Source organism: Ovis aries, chromosome 8 (assembly GCF_016772045.2).
Source record: "Ovis aries strain OAR_USU_Benz2616 breed Rambouillet chromosome 8, ARS-UI_Ramb_v3.0, whole genome shotgun sequence".
NCBI classification, from domain to species: domain Eukaryota; kingdom Metazoa; phylum Chordata; class Mammalia; order Artiodactyla; family Bovidae; genus Ovis; species Ovis aries.
In genome coordinates, this window is record NC_056061.1 from 90,061,075 (window position 1) to 90,087,203 (window position 26,129).

The window sequence follows — 26,129 nt, forward strand, 5'->3', positions numbered from 1 at the left end:
GAGAGACTGCCCTCCTGGGATCGCAGCGGTGGGGAGACTGTCCTGCTGGGCCTGGAAGGGGTGGGGGTGTCTGCAGTCCACTCGCTCACTTCAGGTGCTGGGGGTGTGGGGCGGAGGTAATCGCCCCACTTGTCCTGGGATCGCAGCGGTGGGGAGACTGCAGTTGAGCTGGGTCCGGCCAGGCCTGGAAGGCCAGAATGGGGGTCTGCCGCCTCGGACTCACGGTGTCAGTCCAGCCGCTCAGCTCAGGCGCTGGCTCCTGCTGCACCCCGTCTGCCCCCGGGGGTGTGGGGCAGAGGCAGTCGCCGCCTGTCCGGGCGCGGGAGTGGCGGGATGGCCCCTGCTTGGGCCTCACTGTAGTTTACCGAACGCCCGCTTCTCCTGGGAGGAACCTTGGGGAGTCTCGGGCTGCCCATGGCTGAGGCGTGCACGCCCCTCTCTCCCTCCAGCGTGTGACCCGCTCCCAGGAGGAGCTTCGCGAGGACGCCTACCACCCCGAGCGGCAGTGGGCGGAGGCGGCCGCGGAGCGCAGGTCGGACGGTGGCGATGCCTGGCCTACCACCCAGGGCTCGTCACTGGGTTCCGGCGCGTCCAGCCAGGAGCACCTAGGGCCCCCCTCCAAAGCGGGCACCCCTGCCTCCACGCTCACCAAGAGCGGCCCTGGGCGCTGGAAGACCCCGGCCGCCTCCCCGCCCGTGCGGACTGACCCGGCCCTGCTGCCGCCGCCCGGGTCCTACGCCGGGGAGGCGGACGCAGACGCGGACTCGCCCCCGCCTCCCGCCGCCGCCACAGCCACCGCCACCGCCGCCCAGGTGCAGGCGGCCGCCGAGCGCAAGAAACGGGAGGAGCAGCAGCGCTGGTACGAGAAGGAGAAGGCGCGCCTGGACGAGGAGCGTGAGCGCCGGCGCCGGGAGCAGGAGCGCCGGCTGGGCCAGCTGCGCACGCCCGCGCCGCCCCCCGCACCTGCCCGCGCGCCCGACACGGTGATCCGCGAGCTGCAGCCGCAGCAGCAGCCGCGCACCATCGAGCGCAGGGACCTGCAGTACATCACGGTCAGCAGGGAGGAGCTGGCCTCCGGGGACAGCCTGTCCCCCGACCCCTGGAAGCGCGACGCGCGCGAGAAGCTGGAGAAGCAGCAGCAGCTGCACATCGTGGACCTGCTGAGCCGCGAGATCCAGGAGCTGCAGGGCAAGGCCGAGCGCTCGGCCGAGGAGAGCGACCGGCTGCGCAAGCTGCTGCTGGAGTGGCAGTTCCAGAAGCGGCTGCAGGAGTCCAAGCAGAAGGACGAGGACGACGAGGAGGAGGAGGACGATGACGTGGACACCGTGCTGCTCATGCAGCGCCTGGAGGCCGAGCGCAGAGCGCGGGTAACGGGCCGGGCGGGCGGGCGGGCGGGCGCCTTGCGGGAGCCGTGTCCCCGGGGACCAGGGCGAGCTGCTCCTGAGACGCGCGGTTCCTGCGGTGCGCGGGGCACTGAACCGTTGCTTCAGCCCTCTCGCCAGCGCTGGTGGAGACCAGTCACTTAACAGCCAGTGGTCACCGTGATGGGGGTGGTTGCTGAAGTGGCCGGAGAGTCAGTGTCTCTCTGGCTGGGTGGGCCAGACTGTTAACTGCCTGGCTCCGCTACTGGAGCAGGAAAGCCTTTGACGGCAGCACCGGGCCACGTGCGCGCTGTGCAAACTGGCGGCCCCTGGTCTCCACCATCCGGGCTCCCCGGGGTCCCGGAGGGGCGGGGTGGGGCTGAGCCCAGCCGCAGCGTCAAGTGTGTTGTCAGCCCCAGAAACAGACTCTGTGGGTGCCGCCCACTGATGAAGGGGATGCTCCTAAACCCGTGAGCATCGTTTCAGTGGCAGCGTGAAGGTGCTGAGAGCTTAGGACCTTACAGTTTTCCATTTTATGAAAGTAACTTCTGTTGCCTTTGTATCACATAAAACAAGAAAGTAAAATCCATATTAGTTTAGGACACTACAGACTGTTAAAATGCCAAATCTAATATCCTTTGTTGCCCTCTCAGGAGAGCTGTTGACAGAGAAGCACTTATTGGTTAATTTGCAGCAAGTGCTAGTGAGCGTTTTGTGTTAACAAATTTTAGTGATGTTCTTTTTTTTATTTTTTAGTATAATGCAATATTGTGAGAAAGACAGCAAAGGGCATGTCCTTTTTGTCTTTGGATTTTGTTTCCAATTCCCCCCCTGATGCCGTCTGTACTGGAGACCTGAACCAGTGGCTGTGCTGTCAGACCCTTGAATCTTTCCAGCTCAGGATGAAATTCAGCCCTAGACCCTTGGCAGAGTGTGCCCTGAGTGGGCAGTGTGGGCCCTTAAGGCCTGGGACATTACTGCATACATCGCTTATTAGATACATGTTAGCAGACAGACATGCATATGACTTAGTCCAAAACTCAGCTGGAGTCTCTCTTGAGAAACTTGTTTCATAAACAAAGGTCTAAATGTTAGCTATTACACTGCGTTATTAGGTAAGTTGTCAGGAGTACACCTCCTCAAGAATGACTGCTGCCTTTGACAGAGCAGCTGTTTGATGAGTAATTACTTGGAGCGTAAGACTCCTTTGAGCTGTCCCCACCTTCTGCGCAGCGCCCTGGCCCTGTCCGTAGGCGGAGAGCTGTGTGCCCGTCACGGCTGCCACGCCTGCTGCACCCAGTCAAGGGGACACGCTGCAGGCGGGCCCCGGGCTCTGCCCCACACGAGCAAAGAAGGCTTAACTCTGAGCCTGAAGCTGAGGTTCATGGTAAACAAATGGGCATGATTAAATTTATCGCTTTGCAAAAAGTTAGAAGCCACGCTGCAGTATTTCTACACTCACTCTTTTCTCCGAAGACTGAATTTTTATTGAAGGTCTATCAGTTTTTCCAAGTGATTGAAACGCTGAATATTTCAAAGCCTTTTAGTATGAATCATGCTATTTAGAATGTTCTTTATGATAATTTAGTTAAGAATATCTGTTTATCGTTAATTATGTTAAGATTGATATCTTAGTCTCCAAGTGAGAGTGCTAAGGGAAGTTTACTTTTTCAGTTTCTGTGTGTCTTACTAATGAAGCTCGAGTATCTAACACCGTGTGGGCGCTTTCTTGTTTCTGGGCACTAGAAGTCAGTCTAGTCTTGACTTCTCTCCTGGGCTGTCCTCAAGCACCGATGAAGCATGAGAACCGCAGGCGTGCTGATGGCGGATCCAGGTCCTAACGGAGCCTGTTTTTCACACTTCATCTTTCTTTTTTTTCCTTCTCTGTTGCCTGCAGCAGACTGCTGTGCCAGCAATCTCTGTTCTAGATTTGGTATGTTCCTGTTTCTTTCCCTTGGGTCCCTCTTTCCTGTCTGATCTCCTCTCCTCCTTTAGTGGTGGTGGCTTTATGTTTCCAGTAGATCTGGTCCTAGGGGCGTCTAGATCAGGACCTGTATGTAGCTCCCTCACTCTGGAAGCATGCCTCTCAGTGTGTTTAGATGTAGCTATCCTTTGCTCTTCTCTGTTAATTTTAAGTGTTACTTACTGTTTGTTTTTGGTTTTGACCTTTACCCAGTTTTAGTCCTAAAGTTCATACTGTATATTCCTGTGTGCTCATAAACACAGAGCAAACTTCGCAGGGAGTCGTGGCTCATTCGTGTTACATTAGAAGTATGTTTTAAGTATCATTAGAAGCTTAGTTCAGCTGGTTCTGACCTTGTTTGCCAATTAGGATGTAACTGTCTATTGGTAGAGAAAGAGGAATTTTTGGTAAACATTACTGTTTTCTTTTATATCACATGATTTTAACTTACCAGCCATACCAGTTCATTGCTGAAAACCGCTCCTTAAGAAAAACACAGTCACATCGTACAGTAGCCGTGGTGTGTCTCACGTCCACGCTGGGGAGACTGAGTGGGTTGTAACGGGGTCCACTGTGCTTGACGACTGGATTTCCGTCACTTATGTTCTTACCAGGGTGTCGACGCTGACTCTTAAGTAGCCTTTGTTGCTGGTCAACTTTTAAATGATGCAAGGCCAGATCTAACCATCCTTTGAGAAAAATCTGAATCCAGGCTTGACTTTAATGGCCTTTCCCCCAAACAGCAGCCCTCCTTTTTTTGTTCTGTTTTGCTTTTTGAATTTAAATATCCCGGGGGCAGTGTCACTGCAAAGGGGAACCCCCTCCTCTCCTTGGTGACTGAAAGGCTTGTCTTCTAAGCTTGACTTTTTCTTCCATGAGAGACAGAGATAGGAAGCGTGCTTCTCTGCCTCTGTGTGTGTTAAGGTGTCTGTGGGGAGAGGAAGCGGGGTGGGGGCACCAGTCACCTCCCGTTGTTTCTCCACTTCCCATGTCCTTATCACATGCGTGTAGGCCGGGCCGACCTGGGGCCCCAAGAGAGTCCCATGTCTGTGGGGTGTGTGACAGCTGAGTCACAATTTGTTAGGATGGGGTGCACTGATATTTTTGTTTCACAGGACTACTTCAGAGTTTTTCTTTGTTTCTTTAAAGATAATTATTTCTAGTGTTACTATTGACTGTGGGCACCAGGTTTCTTAGCCGGATTACCCTGAAGGTGTTAATGTTATCGCTGAGTTCTTGCCGCGTCCCCAGGGGCAGAGGCGTGGCTGCTGGTTGCTATGGTGACAAGAGAAGCGGAAGGGCTGCCTTGTCTCCGTCTCTCCATCACTCCCTCCATCCACGCCTGCTGCCTCCAGGCCCATGGCCCACGCACCCCGCCTGCACTCTATCCTGTGTCTCCCACCCTGGACTCCTGTGTGCACGCGCCCACCTGACCACTTTGCCCCTGTTCTGAGCTGACTTCCCCCCTCTCCACTCTGCCCGGGTGCTGCCTCCAGCCACGGGAGTCTGCGTGGGGTGCGGGGAGCTCCACCTCGGGCTCTCTCTGTGGCCAGTGTCTCGGCAGCTGGAGGCTTGCCTTGGAGCTCTGGGTCCACGTATCTTCCCCTGAAGAGAAGGGGAAGGGAGCCCTGCAGGCTGAGGGTGAGCGCCCCGTGTTGCCCAGTGAGGGTCCGCCCCCCTCCCCAAGCGCTGCCCCTCACCACCTCGAGCAGATTCCTCTGTGAAGCGAGGCAGGAGCCGCGTTTGCCAGGGTGGGTCGGAAAGTCCCGGCCTAATAATTGGCTGGTCAGGATGCGTCATCGTTCTTGGGCCCCTATGAAGTTCTTTAGAGTGAACATTTTTAATGGGTAGGAGTATAAGACAAGGCCCGCAGGGAGAGAGGCTTCTTACAGGTCGTGTGCCTGTAGTTGCTTTTCAGAGAAAATGTCAGGAAGTAGGGGCTATTTGACCCTGTTTTGTACTCAGATATTTCAGTGTGATTGTCTGCCTTAATGGGATTTCTGTTGTAAATTAAAAGTGTAATAGTGTATTTTCGTGGTACAAAAATATAAACAGAGAAATCTCAGCATACTATTTTTTGTAAGCCCTGAAAATATCTTTCTGGGAAATGTGGGCTGCACCAGTGTTTTAAGAAGTTGGTTCAGGCTTGCATCCTGCTTTTAAATCCCAGCACGATAGTTGGTTTCAGTGACTGGGGTCTGGGCTGGGCTGACTCTCTGTAAGAATTACTGTCTGATCTGTTGAGATGTGTTTCCCCCAGTACAGCTTCCTGCCAGGCTGCTTTGGTAGCGTGCGACTTCTCCATCCTTCAGGGTGAAACAGCGAGCCTGTCTTCTCTCCATTTAGCTGCAGTGTTTATGCGTGTGGCTTGTCATTGGTGCTCAGAGTCATTAACTTTCTGACTTAATTTGAGGTGTCCTCCAACTATTGTGAAACGTGAGGGAACTATACAGTTCAGTGTAGCACCTGGATCTGTTGTTCGGAGCAAATTAAGAGATTGTGTTCTCATTTATGTGTTTTGGGTTTTTAGTTTCTTGTTTACTTGTTTTTTGAGTAAAGCAGAATATTTGTGAAAAACAAAAGTTTGTTTTGAAAATAAAATACCCAAAACAGCTTACCAAATAGTGGAAGGAAACTGCCTTAGTTATAATAACCCTGGTTCACTCGCTGCTTTAAAAATAGAAACCGGTGAACTGGGCACAGGCAGAAGTCTCCTTATAACATCAGGATTTAGAAGAGGAAGGTTTTTAAGAGAAAAACGCTTGCTTTTAGATTTAGTAGTTGTGAGAATTTAAATTATTCTGACTTCTTCAAATTATATTTCTATTTAACGTGAAAGAATTCATTCGCGAGTTCAGTGTATATGGATTTTCTTGCTCGGAACTTGTTTCTAATTAGATGTAGGAAAGGTCAGACGTAATGAGTTGGTTTGTATTTTGTTAGCTAACAGAAGAGTCTCTGTTGCATTCTTGCAGTTTTACCTTCTTCCATACGTTATCTTTCTGGAGATACTTAGTGTGATCAATTGCTGTTTTATTTCGTCACTCTTATTTGGGAGCTGTTTCTCATATCTGTGCTGACGATGCCCCCACTGGTGCTGCAGACGCTCTAGCGAGCTGATCCCGGCTAGGGGCTGTCTCTGTGCCTCCCTGGAGCAGGCACTTCTGCCGGCTTCCTCGTTGAAGTAGGGAGGTAGGGGGCTGTGCCAGCAGAAGTCGCTGTGTCCTGTGGGTGTGATGGAGAGACTCTGCTCTCTGCCAGTCACACCTGCTTTTCCAGGTCCCTTGAGGCATTTTCATCCTGTAGCGTACAGGAGGTGTGACCGGGACACTGAAGGAGCTGGAAGCCAGGGACAATACATCTTAGGACTTTGAAGTCCTTAAGAATTTGAATGGATTGAAGGAGAGAGATTAAGTTTGTGTTGTTTGAAAAAGACCCTGAAAAACCAAGATTGGATGCTGTCAGGTGGTGAGTTTGAGAAGAGCAGCCATGCTTTCCGACGAGCAGTCCCCCAAAAATGGCATGCACTCGTGGGAGGTGGACTTGGGGTCCCCGGGCCCTGGAGGCACTCAGACACAGTGGGCGATACCTGGCAGAGGTGGAGCAGGAGAGAGAGAGAATACGGCTTGTCTCAGACTTCAGGCTCAGATTCTGTAAATAAGCATTTAGGGGACACCCGAGCTGGGGAGGGATTCTTAAGGCCAGGATGGGACCCAGAGGGAGTGGATGGCAAAGGGCCCGACAGAAGAAGCCCTTGGAACCTGGTCCCCGAGACTAGGCAGGTGGCCCGCCCCCCGAGAGGCGGAGCTCCAGCTGCCGGGGGGGCCAAGAGTGCGGGCGTGGTTCTTGACCTTCATGGTGGCAGGTGGAATGGGGCACAGGCAGGAGGCGGTCCAGGGTCTCGGGGTTCCGGATGCCAGGGTCTGACTGCTGGCGGCCATGAGCTGGTTTGTGGGTTTGTTCTAGTGTGGGTGTCACCCCTGCTGTGAGTGTGGAGGATGCACCTCCTCCTCTGAGGTGGTTCTGGGGGGCGGGGACAGCTGTGCGGCGGCTGCGTGGCCTGGCCTGCTGTCTGTGCTCAGCTCTGCGCGTGTCGTGTGTGCGCGGTGTCTGCCGCCTGGGCGTGCGTTGTGTGCGTGCGTCATGTACGCGCGTGTCTGTCGGCCAGGCATGTGTTGTGTGTGCGCTGTGCGTCGTGTGCGCTGTGTGTGTCGTGTCAGGGCCGTGCTGTGTCGAGTGTCGTGTGTGTGTTGTGTGTTTGTGTCAAGTGTGTGCGTGCGTCTGTCGGCCGTTCTAGTGTCGTGTGCAAATGCACACGTCTGTCGTGAACGTGTCAGCCATGCGCATGTGTCGTGTGTCCTTTGGCCGCGCGCGTGCATGTGTCTGAGGGCCGTGCGCGTCTGTCGGCCGTGCACGTGTGTCTCAGCCGTGCGCGTGTTGTGTGCGCATATTCGTCAGTCGCGCATGTGTGCCGTGTGCGTATGTTGCGTCTCGGCCGCGCGTGCACATGTGTCTAGGCCGCATGCGCGCACGCGTGTGTCAGCCGTGCGGGTGTCCGCCGGCCGTGCGCGTGTCTGTTGGCCGTGTGTGTGTCCGCCGGCCGCGCAGCGCGTTCCCGGGCCGGGGCGCGGGCTGACGGGCCCCTGTCGTCAGTTGCAGGACGAGGAGCGGCGGCGGCAGCAGCAGCTGGAGGAAATGCGGACGCGGGAGGCGGAGGAGCGCGCGCGGCAGGAGGAGCAGCGGCGCCGGCAGGAAGACGAGCGGGTCAGGCGCGAGGCCGAAGACAAGGTCCTGGTCCTCTGAGGGCTGCGGCCCGAGCACGGGCGGGGCAGGGCGGGGGCAGGGCCGCACCCGCGCCGGCCTCCTTGCCCGGCCTGTGGACCGACCCCCACCGCCGTCCTCGGGGCTCGTCCCTTGGGCCTGCGGACCGTGGGGCCTGTGCAGCCGTGCTGGGTGGCATCCGGCTGGTCGCTGGGAAGTGGTTGCGTTGGGGTCGGGCCTGGGGAAGGACAGGAGCCTAGGAGGACAAACAGGATTTCGAGTTGATTCTTTATGAAAGTGACCTGATTCTGGCCAGTGGCCTACAGAAAACGGAGCACAAGGGGTTTCCGTTCCACTTAGTGTGTTCACGGGCAGATAGTCGCGTTGTTATCTGTCTCCAAGGGTCAGAGAACCCTTTTAATCGGTCTTAACGTGACCGCACTTGACATAATCTGAGCAGGGAGTGCAGAACCCCGCCTCTGGGCGTGCTGCCAGCCCTGGGCTCGCTGCCGGACCTCAGGATCCAGGGACAGGGTACTAGCGGTGCCGCCGTCCACATGGTCCCTTCCGTGCAGGCGGGAGCGCCTGGCCGCAGGGAGCCACGTGGGCTCCAGGGGTGACGAGCAGGGCAGGTCTGTGGTGCGCGCCTGTGCGGCCCCTCCACCTCCCTGACCCCAAGTGCTTGGTGGGGGCCGGGCAGTCGTGAGGTGCCCAGAGCATCTGGGCTTCGGGGAAGACCCCGTGCGCTTCAGTGAGCCCTCGGAGGAGGTGGACCTCCACAGTCTGAACCCCCAGCCCCGGGTCTGCGGTGCCCACTTCCCCTGCACCTCCGGCCACCTGGAAGCAGCGCTGCGGGGAGACGGCCGGGCCTGTTCTCCAGATGGGGAAACTCTCCGTCATTGGGGTTTTTGCAGCGTGCGTTCTCACAGCTTGTGGTCATGCCAGATGCACTTGTGTTTGGGTGCCTGCTTCCGTGACTAAGTGCTCCACGCAGAAAGAAGCCAGAGAAGCTGTTTTTATGTAGAATGTCCAAAATGGGTGGGCTGGCTCTGTCACAGGAGGACCACGCACCTGTCCGGCAGAACGACCTCATGTGGCTGTGTGCCCTTAACGTGACTGAAGCGTGAGCTGTGGTCTCTCCCCGAAACGTCACCACCCGAGTGGCGTTCCTGGAGCGCTAGGCCTCCCTACGGCTCTGCTCAGAGTCCGCGGAGCTCGTTCAAATTGGATCTCCTCTGTGAGGGAACGCTCATTCTGTGTGGAGATACAGTGAAATGCTTTTCCTTTCGGACGGCTCAGCGCAGGGTGAGACGTGGTCAGGGCTGCGCGGAGGCTGGCATGTGTGCGGTGCATTCCCCTGCCCCGGGAAGGCAGAGCTCGGACTGTGTGTGCTCACACTGTGTGTGCGTGTGGGGCGGGGGGTGAGCCGGAGCACACACAGAGACGCGGGGACTGGAAGCGCTGCCCCGGTGCCAGCAGCTCCGCGCCACCGGCTGCCCCGGGTGCGTGCGCGCACTTAAAGTGCAGCCCCGCGCCCACCTCAGCTTAAGGAAGGTCGTCTTGTTTGGTCTTTCCACTCCTTTCTTCACTTTTGTTTTTGGGTTCTGAAACCGTTGTCAATCTTTAACAAAACTGTGCTGGTACCTTTTTCAATGTGAACGCTGTCAGCTGTAGTTCGCGCACCTAGATGTATGTCAGAAGAAATGTACAGTATGTGTCAAAATACACTGGACCGTCCGCTGCTGTTGCTGTTGTGCCTGGCTCTCCGATTTCCTGTCTGGCAGGGAGACGCAAACTAAGGGCTGGGGGACGCGTGTTCGCTGGTGCTCACCTTGGCAAGAGACAGTGTGGGTTTCCTATTATTTTCGATTCCCTTTGGTCACTGGAAACGAGCCAGGCGACTTAGGCCTGCCCTTCTTCTGCGCACCCCGGGGCGGGGCGGGGGCTGGCCCTCCGCAGGTGCGCCAGTCAGAGCCTAGTTACTGTTCGGTGGTATCTTTAAACTCAGGAGCAACAGGTAAGTGAAAATCCCACTGAAAGAAGAGGTGCCCAGGGTTCATTCCTGCTTCCGCCTGCTTCTGTGTCAGCGGCTCCGTGTCCAGGCCCAGCTCTCTGCTACCGTGGCAGTCGCTGGCGCCTGGGGGGACCCTGGGGCGGACCCCCCCTGCTGCCCGCTGACCCCCCCTGCTGCCCGCTGACCCGCCCTCTGTCTCCCGGCCACAGAGGCGGCAGGAGGACGGCTACTACAGCCGCCTGGAGGCCGAGCGGCGCCGACAGCACGAGGAGGCCGAGCGCCGGCTGCTGGAGCCCGAGGAGCCGGGCCTGGGCCGCCCGCCGCTCCCGCGCGGCTACGAGCCCGCCGGCCCGCCGCCGCCACCCCAGCGCACGGCCTCCTACCTGCAGACGCAGGCCTTCTCCCCGGACGCCCTCTACACTGCCAAGTTCGTGGCCTACAACGAGGAGGAGGACGAGGACGACGAGCCGGCAGGTCAGGACAGGCCCTCCGGGCGGAGGGCGTGCCCGGTCTCCGACGGCATCTTCCTCGCCGGCCCTTTCCGGCCACCCCCGCCTGGCGCCAGCAGGACCGGGCCCAGGGCCAGCCCGCCCCTGCCCCCTCCCTCCAAACCTGGCCCCGCCCGGCCCAGCCACGCCAGAGGTAAAGCCGGGGCGCCCCAGCCCCGCACCGCCAGACCGCGGGCGCGCTCCCTCAGCACGGCCCCTCTGATCAGCACTGGCTTTGGAATCCGGTTCCGATCTCGGCGTGGGGGGTGATCTGCTCCACCTGCAGCCCTCCTTCTGTGCTCCTCCAACTCCTGTTTCTCCGCTCTGTGGGTGGCACTCAGCCCAGACTGTCTGATACTCTGATCAAAAATTCTGAAAATTTTAAACAATTGATTTTTACTAGTGGGAACAAGCAAGTATTCCTCAATCAAAACTCAAAAGATGAAACACAACGTCTTTAAGGCAAATTGAAGAAAAAACATAGAATTAAAATGGAAGGTTTTTCACTCTGCCAATAACTTATCTAAAGGTTGAGAATGGGTTACTTTAAATTAGAGAGGTCTTTCTGTTTCATCTTTGAGTTTTGGCAGAGGACCACTCCTGTGCCCTGGTTGTGGGTACCCCGGCTGACTCACAAGCAAGACGCAGTGCCAGGAGGGGTGCCGGGAGTGGCCAGGCTCCTCGGACGCACCCCACACGGCCGTGGAGAAGACGCCTCTTTATAAGGGAGCGAAGGAGCACAGGCTCATCGCTGTGGCCCGTGGAGAAGGGTCCTTTCAGCCCTGACATGCTGCGGTCGCTTCCTGGCCTGCTGAGCCCAGGGCGCAGCACTCGGTGTTTGCTGAGTATTTTGAGCGTTTATTGCCCTAGCCTAGGTCATAACCTAGGTCATAATCTTCGAAGTGTGAAGTTTTCTTGCTAACATTGCAGTTAACAGGAGCGCGCTAGCACTGATGGGCACCTGTGATTCCGGCCGTCTTACCCTTAGTGGGGCTTTCACGTCATGTTTGGGTGATTTAAGGCTTTTACGGGCGTCATCTTTCCGATCTTGGGCAGCACTCCTCAGTGAGTTGGCAGGTGGCATTGCTCACCCAGTTACCGGCCAGCTGGCCCACAGTGCGGGGCCCCAGGCCAGGCGTCTGACAGCCCACTGTGCTGCCTGGGGCCTCCTTTCTGGCCAGTGATCTTGTGTCTGGGGCATTAGTATCAGACCTTAGGGAGTTTTAGGACCTCTTCTTTTTTCCACCCCGCCAAATGTTTTAAGATTATAGCCATTTATTTTGTGGGGAAAATTCAGTAACTGCTCTGAAAAGGAACATTTGCTCCCTGTGATCCACTGAGAAAGCTCTTAGTGTCGGGGTGTCTGAAAAATTTTGCCATCTGTGGATTTTTATTGTGAATTTGTGTCAGTTACACATTTTACCTGATTTGAACTTTCTGGTTATTACTCCCTTAGACTTATGTTTCCCCTAATAGTATGGCCGCGGGCCAGGTTCCCGGCACCTGCGAGGGCCGTGAGGGGGTGCTCAGGCCACCCAGGGATGTGATTGAGCGTCTGCCACTGACTCGAAGAGCCTCTCGCGGCTTCTTTGTCAGGACTTAGGAGGCCCTGAGCACTGCGTCTTCACCGTGAGTCTGGTTCTGAAATAGGTCCGGTACTTTAACCGTGACTTTTTGTTTTTACGGAAAAGGAACGAACTCTTACGTGGGACCTGCTGGAACGGGTTTTGGAGCCCATGATGTTTATCGGGACCCGAGAGAGAGACCGCCTAAGAGGTACTCACTGAAGCTGTGCTGTGCGGCTGTCTCACTGTCACTGAGGGCGCTTTTTCTTTCTCATGAAAGGCAGTGAGGCTGGACTCGAATTTCGGAGACTCGGTTGTCAGCTCAGGCATTTCTTGCTGTGCAGAGTTGTGTGAGCTCAGAGGCTTTGTTTACTTGCTGTTGCTGATATGGTTCTGCCTCAGACGGTGGGCAGGCCCCAGGGTTTCTGGTGGGGGCTGTGGAAGGAGCTGGACGCGCTGCCGTCTGCGTCCACCACAGAGGAGCAGGACGCCCAGGGTAAAGCCTCGGTGTCCTGCTGGACCACGCAAGGTCGCCCCCCGCAGTTCAGCAGCCGTCCTCAGCTAGGTGTAGTCAGCTGTACTGATGCCCAAAGCGTTCTTACACATCTTTAATATCTCAGGGTAGCTTGTTCTCACAGTCCGTTAGTATGTTGATAGAGGCTTCTCGGGTGCGGTAGGGCTCATTACAGTGCTGGATTTTAAAACTGGGCCTCTTCAGTTAGACTCAGTTGCTAAGGACTGTCTGCTTGCTGACACTGAGGTTTCTGGCTTCTTGAGAGTTTGGTGTGACTGGAGAAAGTGGACATTAATTAAGGAGAACGCTGTGCCCTCTCCCACGTGGATGTGAATACACCCCAGCAGGGTTATGACTGAATGAAACACGAGCCTCTCCCTTAGAAAGTTTTACCTAACCGCCTTCACGTGAGCCGAGCTACCTGCTGACGGGTCGTTTCCACTCCGAAAAGTAACCCTGTGCCTCTTCCTCCTGCAGCCAGGAAGCAGATGTCCCCGGGGGGCCCGGAGCCCCTGAAAACCTGACGTTCAGGGAGCGCCAGCGCCTTTTCTCCCAAGGCCACGACGTCTCCAATAAAGTCAAGGCCTCTCGCAAGTTAACAGAGCTGGAGAATGAGCTGAACACCAAGTGAGGTGGCCCTGTGGCCTGGCCCCTTGGGGTACTCGTGACGGCACCGCCTGAGGACCCAGGTCCCAGGGATCCTGCTTCTGGAAGGCTTGGCACGTGGAAGAGTCCCATCGCTAAGAAATCCCGCTTTACTTTACCAAGAGGTTGTCATTCTACAGTCTCTAGATACTGTCTTCTTAATGACCTGACTCCCAGGAAGGTCGCTTTCTGGTCAGTCTCTTTAGGGTCTGGGTTTGGAAAGGGGCAGAAGAAGACCCTGAGCTGTGTCTTCGCCCCCGTCTCCCCTCAAGGAGCGCAAAGAAGTCCTGTTTCTGTTCTTTTCCTAAAACCTGCTGTTCACTAATCAGAGCAGCTTGAGCTCCGCAGACTGTCATCTGCACTACTCAGCAGCAGCTGCAGCCGGCTGCAGGAGGGTGAGCGTGCCCTCCAGGGAGACCGTGTGGACGCGCGTGTGCCAAGGAGTGCCGGCCAGCCGTGCCCGCTGCCGGGAGGCAGGCGGGCCTGAGCGGGACCGCTGCGGCGCTATCCCCACTGGCAGCCCTCCAAATCAGCTCTAGGGTTTGATTGAAGCGAGTTTCTCCAAGAAGACAATTTCGAGGATTTAAGCTTAGGAAATTTTATTTTTATAAATACCAGATGATTACTATGCCAGTAAGTCATTAGTGATTTTGAAGATGGCGCTTAAGTTAGAAAGTTAGCTGAATGTGTCAGCTCTTCTAAGGGAAGCTGCAACGGAGGATATCTGCTAAACAGTGTTGACATGAATAGAAACAAAAATACTTAAGAAGAATGAGAGGGTGGTAGGTGACACTCGTGCACAGCCGTTGCTCAGAAATCTAAGCTCAGAAAAAGAGCTGGATTTGTACCAATCTGCTGTCAGGGAGGGAAGGGCCCATTGCGCATGGCATCTGTAACTGAGATGCTGTGAGAGACTCGTGGCAGTTCAGGCTGTTTTTTTACGTTCGAATAGAGTTATTTAATTTTCACGTGTTGAATTCTTAGTCACCACTGTCACTTCTTCAGCTGTGAATATGTGGCTGGTGTTGGGGAGACGGACCTCACTTTGTTTTATATTATGTGATGTTAAAACAGTCAATGATTTTGTGATCATGAGCAGATTTTCTATTTGACAAGCCCTGCTGCGGCTCTAGGTGACTTGACCGTATTGTTCTCTTAACAATAGGTGTGTTAGGAAGATACGCACACTTTCCAGAAGTGGGGGGCTATCTGCCTTAGAAATCACTTTCCTCAGAGCTGTAAGATAAATCTTTACAACGCGAGTGTAAATATTTTCTGAGTCTGCCAGGGTTCGTATCTGGAAGTGCGCTTCTCTCATTTCCCTCGTTAAGTAAGAGAGCAAGTGGTTCTAAGTGTTATGAAGGATCTGCATGCTTGCGCCTCCCGACGTCTCGGAACACTGGCCGCCTTAAGGGGACCGGACCCACAGCCTCTTTAAAGAGAAAGGTGCAGGTGAACTGGTATCCTGTTAATATATAGAAAAACAACAGACACACATGAGGACATGCGAGTGCATGTGAGTATTTACATGCAGGGGTACTTCTGTGTGTGACTGTAAGCCCCCCCGTGGATTTGGCCGTCCTCGGACGATTAGGTCAAATGTGAATATATGTAAAGTGCTTTTCATGACTGTGCGTTACTATGGAGATGACATCAGACCTGCTGTAGTTTTCCATTTCTACTGTATTTCATTTGCAGCCTATTTTTAATAAACTTTGTATGTATTTAAGGGTATTCGCTATTAACTGTATTCACAGATTCATTGGCAACAGAACCCCCCTTTCCGCCTCCCCCTCCCGTCCATTCATCAGCCCCCCGAGCATCACTGCTGTGACAGGCAGTGTCCCCAGATCCTGGGGACATCCTCTCTCCTGATCGCACAGACACACGAGCGAAGGGTTTGAGTCCCTTTGGCTGCTGCTTGGACGCTCAGCCTCCGGGTGTCAGGCGCCCTGTCCTCTGTGACTAGGGTGCCCGTGTGACATGCTTGAGGGCAGGGAGCCCCGTCCCTGCACCAAGGGGACACATGTTTGGGTGCCTGTGTGTCCAGCTGGGGGTGGAGTGGGCCGGCGACCAGGTGCCCCCACAGCCATTCACCTTCACGGCCGCTGAGTGGGGCCATCGGATTTCAAGACTTTCATGAAGGGGTGGGGATCTCAGGTGGTAGAAACTCTGGTGATCGTGCAGAGCCGGCTGTTCGCACGCGAGCTGGAAGCATTCGTGTTCGGTGCGCTGTAAAGCCCAGAGAGGAGGACAGGGACTTCGGGGTCGCGTTCAAATCGGTTTCGTCTCATCCTGGGCCGCCCGGCTCTGTTGCTTTTGTGGCGGGAAGGGCTGCCCATGGGGTCTGCGCTGGGCAGCTTTCTGGGGCAGCCACGGGGAAGGGGGCTCCTCCCGGCTTTGTGCATGGAAGGCTGGTCTCGGGGTTTACACGTTTAAGAAAATGCTTTGCCCCAGCAAAGCTGAGGTGGCGTGACTTGCAGGAGGGAACCGTGTTCAGAAAGCGAGCAGTTGCCATGCCTGTGTTCGTGCAGTCCATCTAAAGCCACGCAACCCCGAAAGATGGACGTGCCTAGTCGCTCAGCCGTGTCCAGCTCTCTGCAACCCCACGGACTGCAGCCCGGTAGGCTCGTCTGTCCACGGGGATTCTCCAGGCAGGAACACTGGAGTGGGTTGCCATACCCTCTTGCAGGGGGTCTTCCCGACCCAGGAATTGAACCACGGTCTTCTACATTGCGGGTGGATTCTTCTACCTGCTGAGCTACCCAGAACGTATCTGACTCGAAATTGGGATATGAAAGCCAACTCCTTGCACAGTTTATTCAACAGATACACCTTATGAATGCCTAGTCTGTGAGACCTGGCCACCAGATACTCCAAAGCAGAGCGGGAGGCAGATGCGCGGTTCATTACGTAAATCTGGTAACTGGATCTGGGTAAAGAGGACGTCCCAGCACTGGGCAGGTTCACTACAAGGACCAGCTGCAGTCACGGAGACACAGACTTAAGAAAACCGTCCTCCCTCTGGGAGAAAAGACCGCCACAGGCAGAGGAGGGCAGAGGCAGGGCTGCTGCCCTCTGAGCAGCGGGTCAGGGCTCCCCAACCCCGGTGGGGAGCTCGGGGCTCAGGTGGGACACAGTTTCCTCTGGCTCTGGCCCCCACAGGAGAGGGGAGAGGGGGCAGTGTCTGCCAGGGGTTTGCCCGCATACCTGGGGTTTCCCTGCAGCAGGTCCCCCGCGTGAACAACCAGCTGGACCGCGGGCTGGTGATGGAGATGGGGTGCAGCCGAGGTCCAGGGGACGGGGCGCCACTGACGGTGAAAGTGGGGCCCACAGTGTCTCCAGCAGGTTAGGCCTTTGTTTTCCTGCTCTTGAAGAGCTTGTGTCTTATTCTTTATTGAGAATACAGGTAAAAACAGCCTAAATCTAAAATGGTAACAATGGTTCTGGTGTTGGATTTTTATTTTATGTTTTAATTAATGAGTTTAAATTTTTTTTATATTGGAGTACAGTTGATACCACCACTTTAATAGCAGAAAGCGAAGAGGAACTAGAAGAGCCTCTTGATGAGAGTGAAAGAGGTGAGTGAAACATTCAGCTTAAAACTCAATATTAAACTAAGATCATGGCGTCCGGTCCCATCACTTCATGGCAAATAGATGGGGAAACAATGGGAACAGTGACAGATTTCTTCTTGGGCTCCAAAATTCGTGCGGGTAGTGACTGCAGCCGTGAAAGTGCAAGAGGCTTCTTGGCAGGAAAGCGATGACAAACCTAGTATTGAAAATAGCAGAGACATCACTTTGCCAACCAAGCTCTGTATCGTCAAGGCTATGGTCTCTGCAGCAGCCATGTACGGATGTGAGAGCTGGACCATAAAGAAGGTGGAGTGCTGAAGAACGGATTTGTTCAGACTGTGGTGCTGGAGAAGACTCGAGAGTCCTTTGGACAGCAAGATCAAACCAGTCAATCCCAAAGGAAATTAATCCTGAATATTCATTTGAAGGACTGATGTTGAAGCTGAGGTTCCAATACTTTGGCCACCCAATGTGAAGAACTGACTCATTAAAGATCCTGATGCTGGGAAAGACTGAAGGCAGGAGGAGAAGGGGACGACAGGATGAGATGGTTGGATGGCATCACCGACTCGATGGACGTAAGTTGTAAGTTTGAGCAAACTCTGAGAGTGAAGGACAGGGCAGCCTGGCGCGGTGCGGTGCCCGGGGTCGCAAAGCACCGGACACGACCTGGTGAGCGAGCAAGCGTGGTTACACTGTGGCGGTAGTTTCCGGCGTGCCAGTGTGGCTCAGTTATGCGTGCACATGGGCCTGCTCCTCTCCGGATTCCTGTCTCCTTATAGAGCGCTGAGCAGGGCTTCCTGTGTCGCCAGCAGGCGGTAGGTCCTTGATGATCTCTTAAACATAGCTGAGTGGTTACATCCGGATATTTTTTTAATAGTATAAAACTTTAACAGAGAGAAGCACTAGGTGAACTGTGCGGCAGAGAAAATGCCCGGCACCGCCCACAGCCGCAGACGCTTCTGCAGGAGGGTGGCTGCACACACAAGGGCGGCCTCAGGAGCAGAGTGTCCCCCAGGCTCCACCAGGCCCGCCAGAACTGGGAGGTGAGGCATGGCTGGGCTTGGGCCTTGCTTGTGCCGATTCCGGTTGTTTAAGGACCATCACTTGGGTAACTGAAGGTAACTAAAGTGAAGTGAAAGTCGCCAAGTCGTGCCCGATTTTTGTGACCCAGTTCAGAATCTCCAGTCCAGAATCCTGGAGTGGGCAGCCCTTCCCTTCTCCAGGGGATCATCCCAACCCAGGTCTCCCACATTGCAGGCGGATTCTTTACCAGCTGAGCTGCAAGGGAAGCCCAAGAATACTTGAGTGGGTAGCTTCTCTCTTCTCCAGGGGATCTTCCAAACCCAGGAATTGAACCAGGGTCTCCTGCATTGCAGGTGGATTCTTTACCAGCTGAGCTACCAGGACCATGAAAACCGTCCCCAAACCCCCCAGTCTTTGGACACAGTGTGATGTGTTTCTCTCCTGGTAGTGACAGCTGCTTAATTTGATCTTTGAAAAATCCCGCTGCTGCAGTTTCATCTCCTCCATCCCGGTCTCCTCTCAGGAAGGAGGGCTGTCTCCTGCGGCAGCCGAGGGAACCACGGACCCCCGTCCCCACCGATCAGAGCAGGGACAGGGCCCTGTGGGTGGGGCCAGGGTCTGGCGGCCTTGGGCGGGGCCTCGCCTGGGCTCCCAGCTGCGCCCTGCCTCTGGCCTCCATCACGCGGTCACCTTCCCAGGGGCACCCAGCATGGAGGGCGCAGATCCCAGCGGTGGCCAGCTCATCTTCGCTGTACGTGGAGACGCCCCACGGGCCGGGACGCCCCCAAGCCACGGGGGCAGCACTTTGCTCAGGAGCTGCCGCAGCTGCAGGGCTCAGGGCGCAGGGCTGGAGGCAGGTCACCGCGCGGAAGGTGAGGGGCTGGGGTCCTCGTCCCCGCCGGCCCGGCCTGGTCCCCGCCGGCCCGGCCTGGTCCGGAGCCTGCCGAGCCCTGTCCGCCGGGCCCTGGGGCTAGAAGACATCTCCGCGCTCCGTCCGCGCGGTCACTGCGCATCATCCTTCCGGGCAGGTGTGGGCCGCGCGCCACGGAGCCCGGGTCCCTCCTGCCCCCGGGACCCCTCCTGCCAGGACCCCCGCCCCCTGGACTCCCCTCCGGACCCGCCCCCACCCCGGTCCCCAAACACATCCACCTGCGCGCCCCTCTCCCACCCCACTCACCCCACCCCGCCCCGCACCACCTCACACCCGCATCGCCTTGGCGACCACCCACGGCCCGCAGGCCAGGACAATGCCAGTCCGGGGCGGCCGTTGGGAGGGCTTCTGGGAGCTGCGGGCGAGGCAGCTGCAGCGTCAACTGCAGGTGAGGGGCCCGGGACCCCAGGCCACCTGCACCCCACCGCCCCTCACTCAAGGCGCCACTCAGCCCCAGCGGGTTTGGGCAGATCGCTGAGCTGGATACAGCGGGCCCCGCCCCGCCACCGGAGCTCCACCCCCGCCCGGGGCCAGGGGTGGGTGGGCATCCCCGCCTCCCCGCTCCCTGCCTTCCCCATCCCCACCCCCAAGGGTCTCCGTGTCCTCCCTCCAGGGACGTCTCTCCCTCCACGCCCCACCCCCACTTTACTGACTGTCTTCTGAGCCCTGGGCTAAATGTCAGAGGCTGTCTCCCCAGCCTTCGGGGGACATGCAGTTGAGGAAAAGGAATATTGTTCAGTCAAAAGCTCAGTCATGTCCGACCCTTTGCGACCCCATGGGCTGCAGCACGCCAGGCTTCCCTGTCCATCAGCAACTCCTGGAGCTTGCTCAAACTCATGCCCATCGAGTCGGTGATGCCATACAACCATCTCATCCTCTGTCATCCCCTTCTCCTCTTGCCTTCAATCTGTCACAACATCAGGGTCTTTTCGAATGAGTCACTTCTTCGCATCAGGTGGCCAATATATTCGAGTTTCAGCTTCAGCATCAGTCCTTTCAGTGAATATTTAGGACTGATTTCCTTTAGGATGGACTGGTTGGATCTCCTTACAGTCCAAAGGACTCTCAAAAGTCTTCTCCAACACCACAGGTCAAAAGCATGAATTCTGCAGCACTCAGCTTTCTTTATAGTCCAACTCTCACATCCATACATGACCACCGGAAAAACAATAGCTTTGACTAGATGGACCTTTGTCAGCAAAGTAACATCTCTGCTTTTTAATATGCTGTCCCTTTTCTAAATCCAGCTTGAACATCTGTAAGTTCTGTTCACCTACTGTTGAAGCCTGGCTTGGAGAATTTTGAGCATTACTTTACCAGCATGTGAGATGAGTGCAATTGTGCGGTAGTTTGAGCATCCTTTGGCATTGCCTTTCTTTGGGATTGGAATGAAAATACCTTTTCCAGTCCTGTGGCCACTGCTGAATTTTCCAAATTTCCTGGCATATTGAGTGCAGCACTTTCACAGCATCATCTTTTAGGATTTGAAATAGCTCAACTGGAATTCCATCACCTCTACTAGCTTTGTTCGTAGTGATGCTTCCTAAGGCCCTCTTGACTTCACATTCCAGGATGTCTGGTTCTAAGTGAGTGATCACACCATCAAGGTTATCTGGGTCACTGAGATCTTTTTTGTAGAGCTCTTCCATGTATTCTTGCACCTCTTCTTAATATCTTCTGCTTCTGTTAGGTCCATGCCATTTCTGTCCTTTGTCGAGCCCATCTTTGCATGAAGTGTTCCCTTAGTATCTCTAATTTTCTTGAAGAGATCTCTAGTCTTTTCCATTCTCTTGTTTTCCTCTATTTCTTTGCATTGTTCACTTAGGAAGGCTTTCTGATCTCTCCTTACTATTCTTTCGAACTCTGCATTCAGATGCGTATATCTTTCCTTTTCTCCTTTGCCTTTCACTTCTCCTCTTTTCTCAGCTATTTGTAAGGCCTCCTCAGACAGCCATTTTGCCTTTTTGCATTTCTTTTTCATAGGGATGGTCTCGATCCCTGCCTCCTGTGCCGTGTCACGAACCTCCGTCCATATTTCTTCAGGCATTATGTCTATCAGATCTAATCCCTTGAATCTATGTGTCACTTCCGCTGTATAATCGTAAAGGATTTGATTTAGGTTATACCTGAATGGCCTAGTGGTTTTCCCTACTTTCTTCAATTTAAGTCTAAATTTTGAACTCCTTGCTGAGTTCATAATCAGCTCCCCTAAGCTCACCCTCCTAGCTCCTGAGCATGGCTCTGCTCAACCCAGCTCTCCTTTCATTAGCTTAGCTTTCCTTAGCTAAGCTGTCCATAGCTCTACTTAGCTCAGCCTTCCCTATCTCTCCTTAATTACTTCTCCTTAAGTAATCGGTGGCTCAGACAGTTAAGTGTCTGTCTATAATGTGGGAGACCCGGGTTTGATCCCTGGGTCTGGAAGATCCCCTGGAGAAGGAAATGGGAATCCGCTCCAGTACTCTTGCCTGGAGAATCCCATGGACAGAGGAGCCTGGTAGGCTACAGTCCATGGGGTTGCAAAGAGTCGGACACAACTGAGCGACTTCACTTACTTTACTGAGCTCATGATCTGAGCCACAGTCAGCTCCCAGTCTTGTTTTTGCTAACTGTATAGAGCTTCTCCATCTTCGGCTAAAAGAATATAATCAATCTGATTTCGGTATTGACCATCTGGTGAAGTCCACGTGTAGAGTCGTCTCTTGTGTTGTTGGAAGAAGGTGTTTGCTATGACCAGCGAGTTGTCTTGGCAAAACTCTTTTAGCCTTTGCCCTGCTTCATTTTGTCCACCAAGGCCAAACTTGCCTGTTACCCCAGGTATCGCTTGACTTCCTGCTTTTGCATTCCAGTCCCCTGTAATGAAAAGGGCATCTTTTTTGTGGTGTTAGTTCTAGAAGGTCTTGTTGGTCTTCATAGAACCGTTCAACTTCAGCTTCTTCAGCATTACTGGTTGGGACATAGACTTGGATATTGAATGGTTTCTCTTGGAAACAAACAGAGATCATTCTCTCATTTTTGAGATTATACCCAAGTACTGCATTTCAGACTCTTCTGTTGACTGTGAGGGCTACTTTATTTCTTCTAAGGGATTCTTGCCCACAGTGGTAGATATAATGGTCATCTGAGTTAAAGTCATACTCACAAAGTAAATGTCAGCTCAGGAAGGAACTGACGGGGCTCCAGGGTGTGGTCGGCCCTTCTGGTCCAGCCACCGTGGACCTCACCCGGGTCCGGGAGTGTCTCCTCAGAGCAGCTGGAACCAAGTCCTGGGGAGACGCGAGTGGGGTCAGGGGTTGAGGAGTGACCTGCCCCGGGGATGACCACAGCAGGGCTGTGTGGTAGGCAGGGTGGGCCCCGGACTGGTGGCATGCAAGGCAGTGAAACAAACCTCAATAAACTGAAATGGGCAGAAATCAGATACAATATGTTATCATATTGCAATAAGGGAAGCCAGGAATTAATGACAGAGAGGACTTTGATAAATTCACAAATATGTGAAAATTAAAAACACCTTCTAAACAACCAACAATTTAAAGACGAAATCCAAAAAGAGATTAGGAGATATTTTGAGATGAATGAAAATTAAGGTTCCGCACACCAAAATTTATGGGATACAGCCCAAGCAGTGCTTTCTGTATTTTAAACAAAAGGCAGCTCTCGCTCCAACGATCTAACCTCACCTCAGGACACACTGGATGAAGAAAATGAGACCCGACCTAGCAGAAGGGTGGAAACACTAAAGATTAGAACAGAGATAAGAGGAATAGACAAAAGGAAAACTATGGAGAGTCATCAAAACCCGAAGCTGGCTCCTTGAAAAGATGAACAAAATTGACAAGACTTTAGCTTGACAGAGAGAAGACTCAAGTTAATAAAATGAAGAATCACAGAGGGCTTGACTGCCAGCCTTGCAGAGGTGAAAAGGGTTATACGGAAATACTGTGAGAAGCACTGCGGACTGATTAGATGCCTGGGATCGAATGATCAAATGCTCTAAGACGAAACTGCCAAAGCTGATTCGAGAAGAAATAGAGAGTGTCAACAGAACTGGAAGAAGTGAAGAAATTAATAAATTTAAAAAGCCCTCACAGAGTAAAGCCCGGGCCCAGATGGCGTCACTGGAGATTTTTACCAAACGTTTACAGAAGAGCTAACCCCAGTCTTTCACAAACTTCCAAAAAATATAAGAGGAAGGGACGCTTCCCGCTCCATGAGGACAGAATCAGGCTGACACCAAAACCACACAAAAGTACCTCAAGGAACCCACAGAGCAGAGTCCCTTACGAATCCAGGCTCGACTTTAACAAACACTGGCAAACTGTACCCAGTAGGATACATAAAGGACTCTACATCATCACTAAACTGTAATTGGATTTATCCCCAAAATGCGCAGTTAGTCTAGCAACAAAAATCAGTTAATGTAATAAACCACATCACTAGAATAAAGGCCAAAACCTCCATCCTTATTTCAATCAACCCAGAAAAAGGCATTTGACAATATTCAACTCCCCTTCGTGAAAAAGCCCTCAGCCACCTAGGAACAGAGAGGACTCCATCAACCTGATAAAGGGCACCCGTGCAAACCCCACAGCGACCATCAGGCCTTGTCCTTGATGATGAACAAGAGGAAGGTGCTCATTGCCCCCGCTTGTGTCCAGTCTCATCCTGACAGCATTAGTCACGATGATTAGATGAGATAATGGGGGGGGGGGCGGCATGTGGATCAGGAAAGACTGTACATGACACGATCTCATACACAGAAAACCCTAAGGAATTCACACCTCCCCCCGAAAAAAAAAAAAAAACACCCAAAAAACTTAGCACTAAAAAGTGAGGTCAGCTATGGTTTTTCCAGTAGTCATTTAGGGATGGAGAGCTGGACCATAAAGAAAGTTCAGTTCAGTCCAGTTGCTCAGTCGTGTCCGACTCTTCGCGACCCCATGAATCGCAGCACGCCAGGCCTCCCTGTCCATCACCACTTCCCGGAGTTCACTCAGACTCATGTCCATCGAGTCAGTGATGCCATCCAGCCATCTCATCCTCTGTTGCCCCCTTCTCCTCCTGCCCCCAGTCCCTCCCAGCATCAGGGTCTTTTCTAATGAGTCAGCTCTTCTCATGAGGTGGCCAAAGTACTGGAGTTTCCACTTTAGCATCATTCCCTCCAAAGAAATCCCAGGGCTGATCTCCTTCAGAATGGACTGGTTGGATCTCCTTGCAGTCCAAGGGACTCTCAAGAGTCTTTTTGACCACAGGTCAAAAGCATCAATTCTTCGGTGCTCAGCCGTCTTCACAGTCCAACTCTCACATCCATACATGACCACAGGAAAAACCATAGCCTTGACTAGATGGACCTTAGTTGGCAAAGTAATGTCTCTGCTTTTGACTATACTATCTAGGTTGGTCATAACTTTTCTTCCAAGGAGTAAGCGTCTTAATTTCATGGCTGCAATCACCATCTGCAGTGATTTGGGAGCCCAGAAAAATAAAGTCTGACACTGTTTCCACTGTTTCCTCATCTATTTCACATGAAGTGATGGGACCAGATGCCATGATCTTCGTTTTCTGAATGTTGAGCTTTAAGACAACTTTTTCACTCTCCTCTTTCACTTTCATCAAGAGGCTTTTTAGCTCCTCTTCACTTTCTGCCATAAGGGTGGTGTCATCTGCATATCTGAGGTTATTGATATTTCTCCCGGCAATCTTGATTCCAGCTCATGTTTCTTCCAGCCCAGTGTTTCTCATGATGTACTCTGCATAGAAGTTAAATAAGCAGGGTGACAATATACAGGCTTGACGTACTCCTTTTCCTATTTGGAATCAGTCTGTTGTTCCATGTCCAGTTCTAACTGTTGCTTCCTGACCTGCATACAGATTTCTCAAGAGGCAGGTCAGGTGGTCTGTATTCCCATCTCTTTCAGAATTTTCCACAGTTTATTGTGATCCACACAGTCAAAGGCTTTGGCATAGTCAATAAAGCAGAAGTAGATGTTTTTCTGGAACTCTCTTGCTTTTTCCATGATCCGACGGATGTTGGCAATTTGATCCCTGGTTCCTCTGCCTTTTCTAAAAAGAAAACTAAGACCCAAAGAATTGATACTTTCAAATTGTGCTGGAGAAGACTCTGGAAAGTCCCTTGGCCTGCAAGGAGATCCAGCTGGTCCATCCTAAAGGAGATCAGTCCTGAATATTCATTGGAAGGACTGATGCTGAAGCTGAAACTCCAATACTGTGGCCACCTGATGCAAAGAACTGACTCATTGGAAAAGTCCCTGATGCTGGGAAAGGTTGAAGGCAGGAGGAGAAGGAGACGACAGAGGATGAGATGATTGGATGGCATCACCGGCTTGATGGACATGAGTTTAAGCAAGCTCTAGGAGATAGTGAAGGACAGGAAAGCCTGGCGTGCTACAGACCGTGGGGTCACAAAGAGTTGGACACGACTTTGCAGCTGAACAAGATGAGCTCAGCAAGGTGGTGCGATACGTGGTCAGCACACAGAAATCAGTGGTACTTATTCTCCATAGCAGTGAGTGGCATCAGCAAAGATAACCAGATGTTCTGGAGGGAATTTGCCCCCAGAGGGTGGGTAAGGCTTGCCCTCTGAAACAATGCTCGGGGCCACCAGTCACCAGGCACATCCAGGCCAGACCCCAGCAAGGTGCCGCTGTGCACTCCCTGGAGGGCTGTCAGAAAGACAGAGAGGAGCTGGGCGGGCCGGAGGAGCCGGAGTTCGCACACACTGCTGGTGGGGGTGTGGAATGAATGCAGCTGGGCGTTTCCTCCACCAGCTGCAGACAGGTCCTGCACGCAGCGCCAGTCCTAGGGCACGCTCAAGCGTGAGGAGAGTGTCCTCAGCAAAGGGAGGGACTCTCAGAGCAGCCCCACTCATCACAGCCAAAGAGGGGAGGCCACCCCGCTGGCCCTCAGCTGATGCGTGGACAGGTGTGGCCCTCCGAACAATGGGATAGTATCAGGCAATAAAGAAGCGAGGTGCCGAAACACGCCGCGCTGCGGTTATGCCTTAGAGACGTGTGCTGAGGGGAGGAAGCCTGTCACAGGACCCCGTATTGTGTGATTCCATCTAGTTACAGGGTCCAGAACTGGCGGAAATGCAGGGACTGGAAGCGAGTTAGTGGCTTCCCGGCTCTGGGTGTGGGGAGTCAGGGGTGATGGTGTGGGTTTCTTTTGGGGTGGTGAACAGATTCTTAAGTTAGTTTTGGCGATGGTCGCACAGCTGTGAATGTACTTAGAGCCTCTGAATCATCCACTCAGCTGGGCAAAGGGTG

The 26,129-nt window shown here is 53.7% G+C and overlaps 1 protein-coding gene across 19 annotated transcripts in view; it reads left to right on the plus strand.

Moving 5' to 3' along the window:
• AFDN (afadin, adherens junction formation factor) overlaps positions 1-15,045 on the plus strand; it is a 110,937-nt gene extending 95,892 nt beyond the window's left edge. For 8 of the 19 annotated variants that reach the window (XM_042253722.1, XM_042253726.1, XM_042253729.1 and 5 more), the window contains 6 exons: positions 450-1,367; positions 3,259-3,294; positions 7,978-8,112; positions 10,309-10,741; positions 12,279-12,363; positions 13,144-15,045. In XM_042253722.1, the coding sequence (XP_042109656.1) occupies positions 450-1,367; positions 3,259-3,294; positions 7,978-8,112; positions 10,309-10,741; positions 12,279-12,363; positions 13,144-13,297 (1,761 nt within the window). In that variant the 3' untranslated portion in view covers positions 13,298-15,045. The remainder of the gene's footprint in view (positions 1-449; positions 1,368-3,258; positions 3,295-7,977; positions 8,113-10,308; positions 10,742-12,278; positions 12,364-13,143) is intronic. The other 11 variants (XM_027972671.2, XM_042253733.1, XM_042253734.1 and 8 more) reach the window with 6 other exon arrangements.
• Positions 15,046-26,129: the final 11,084 nt, after the last annotated feature.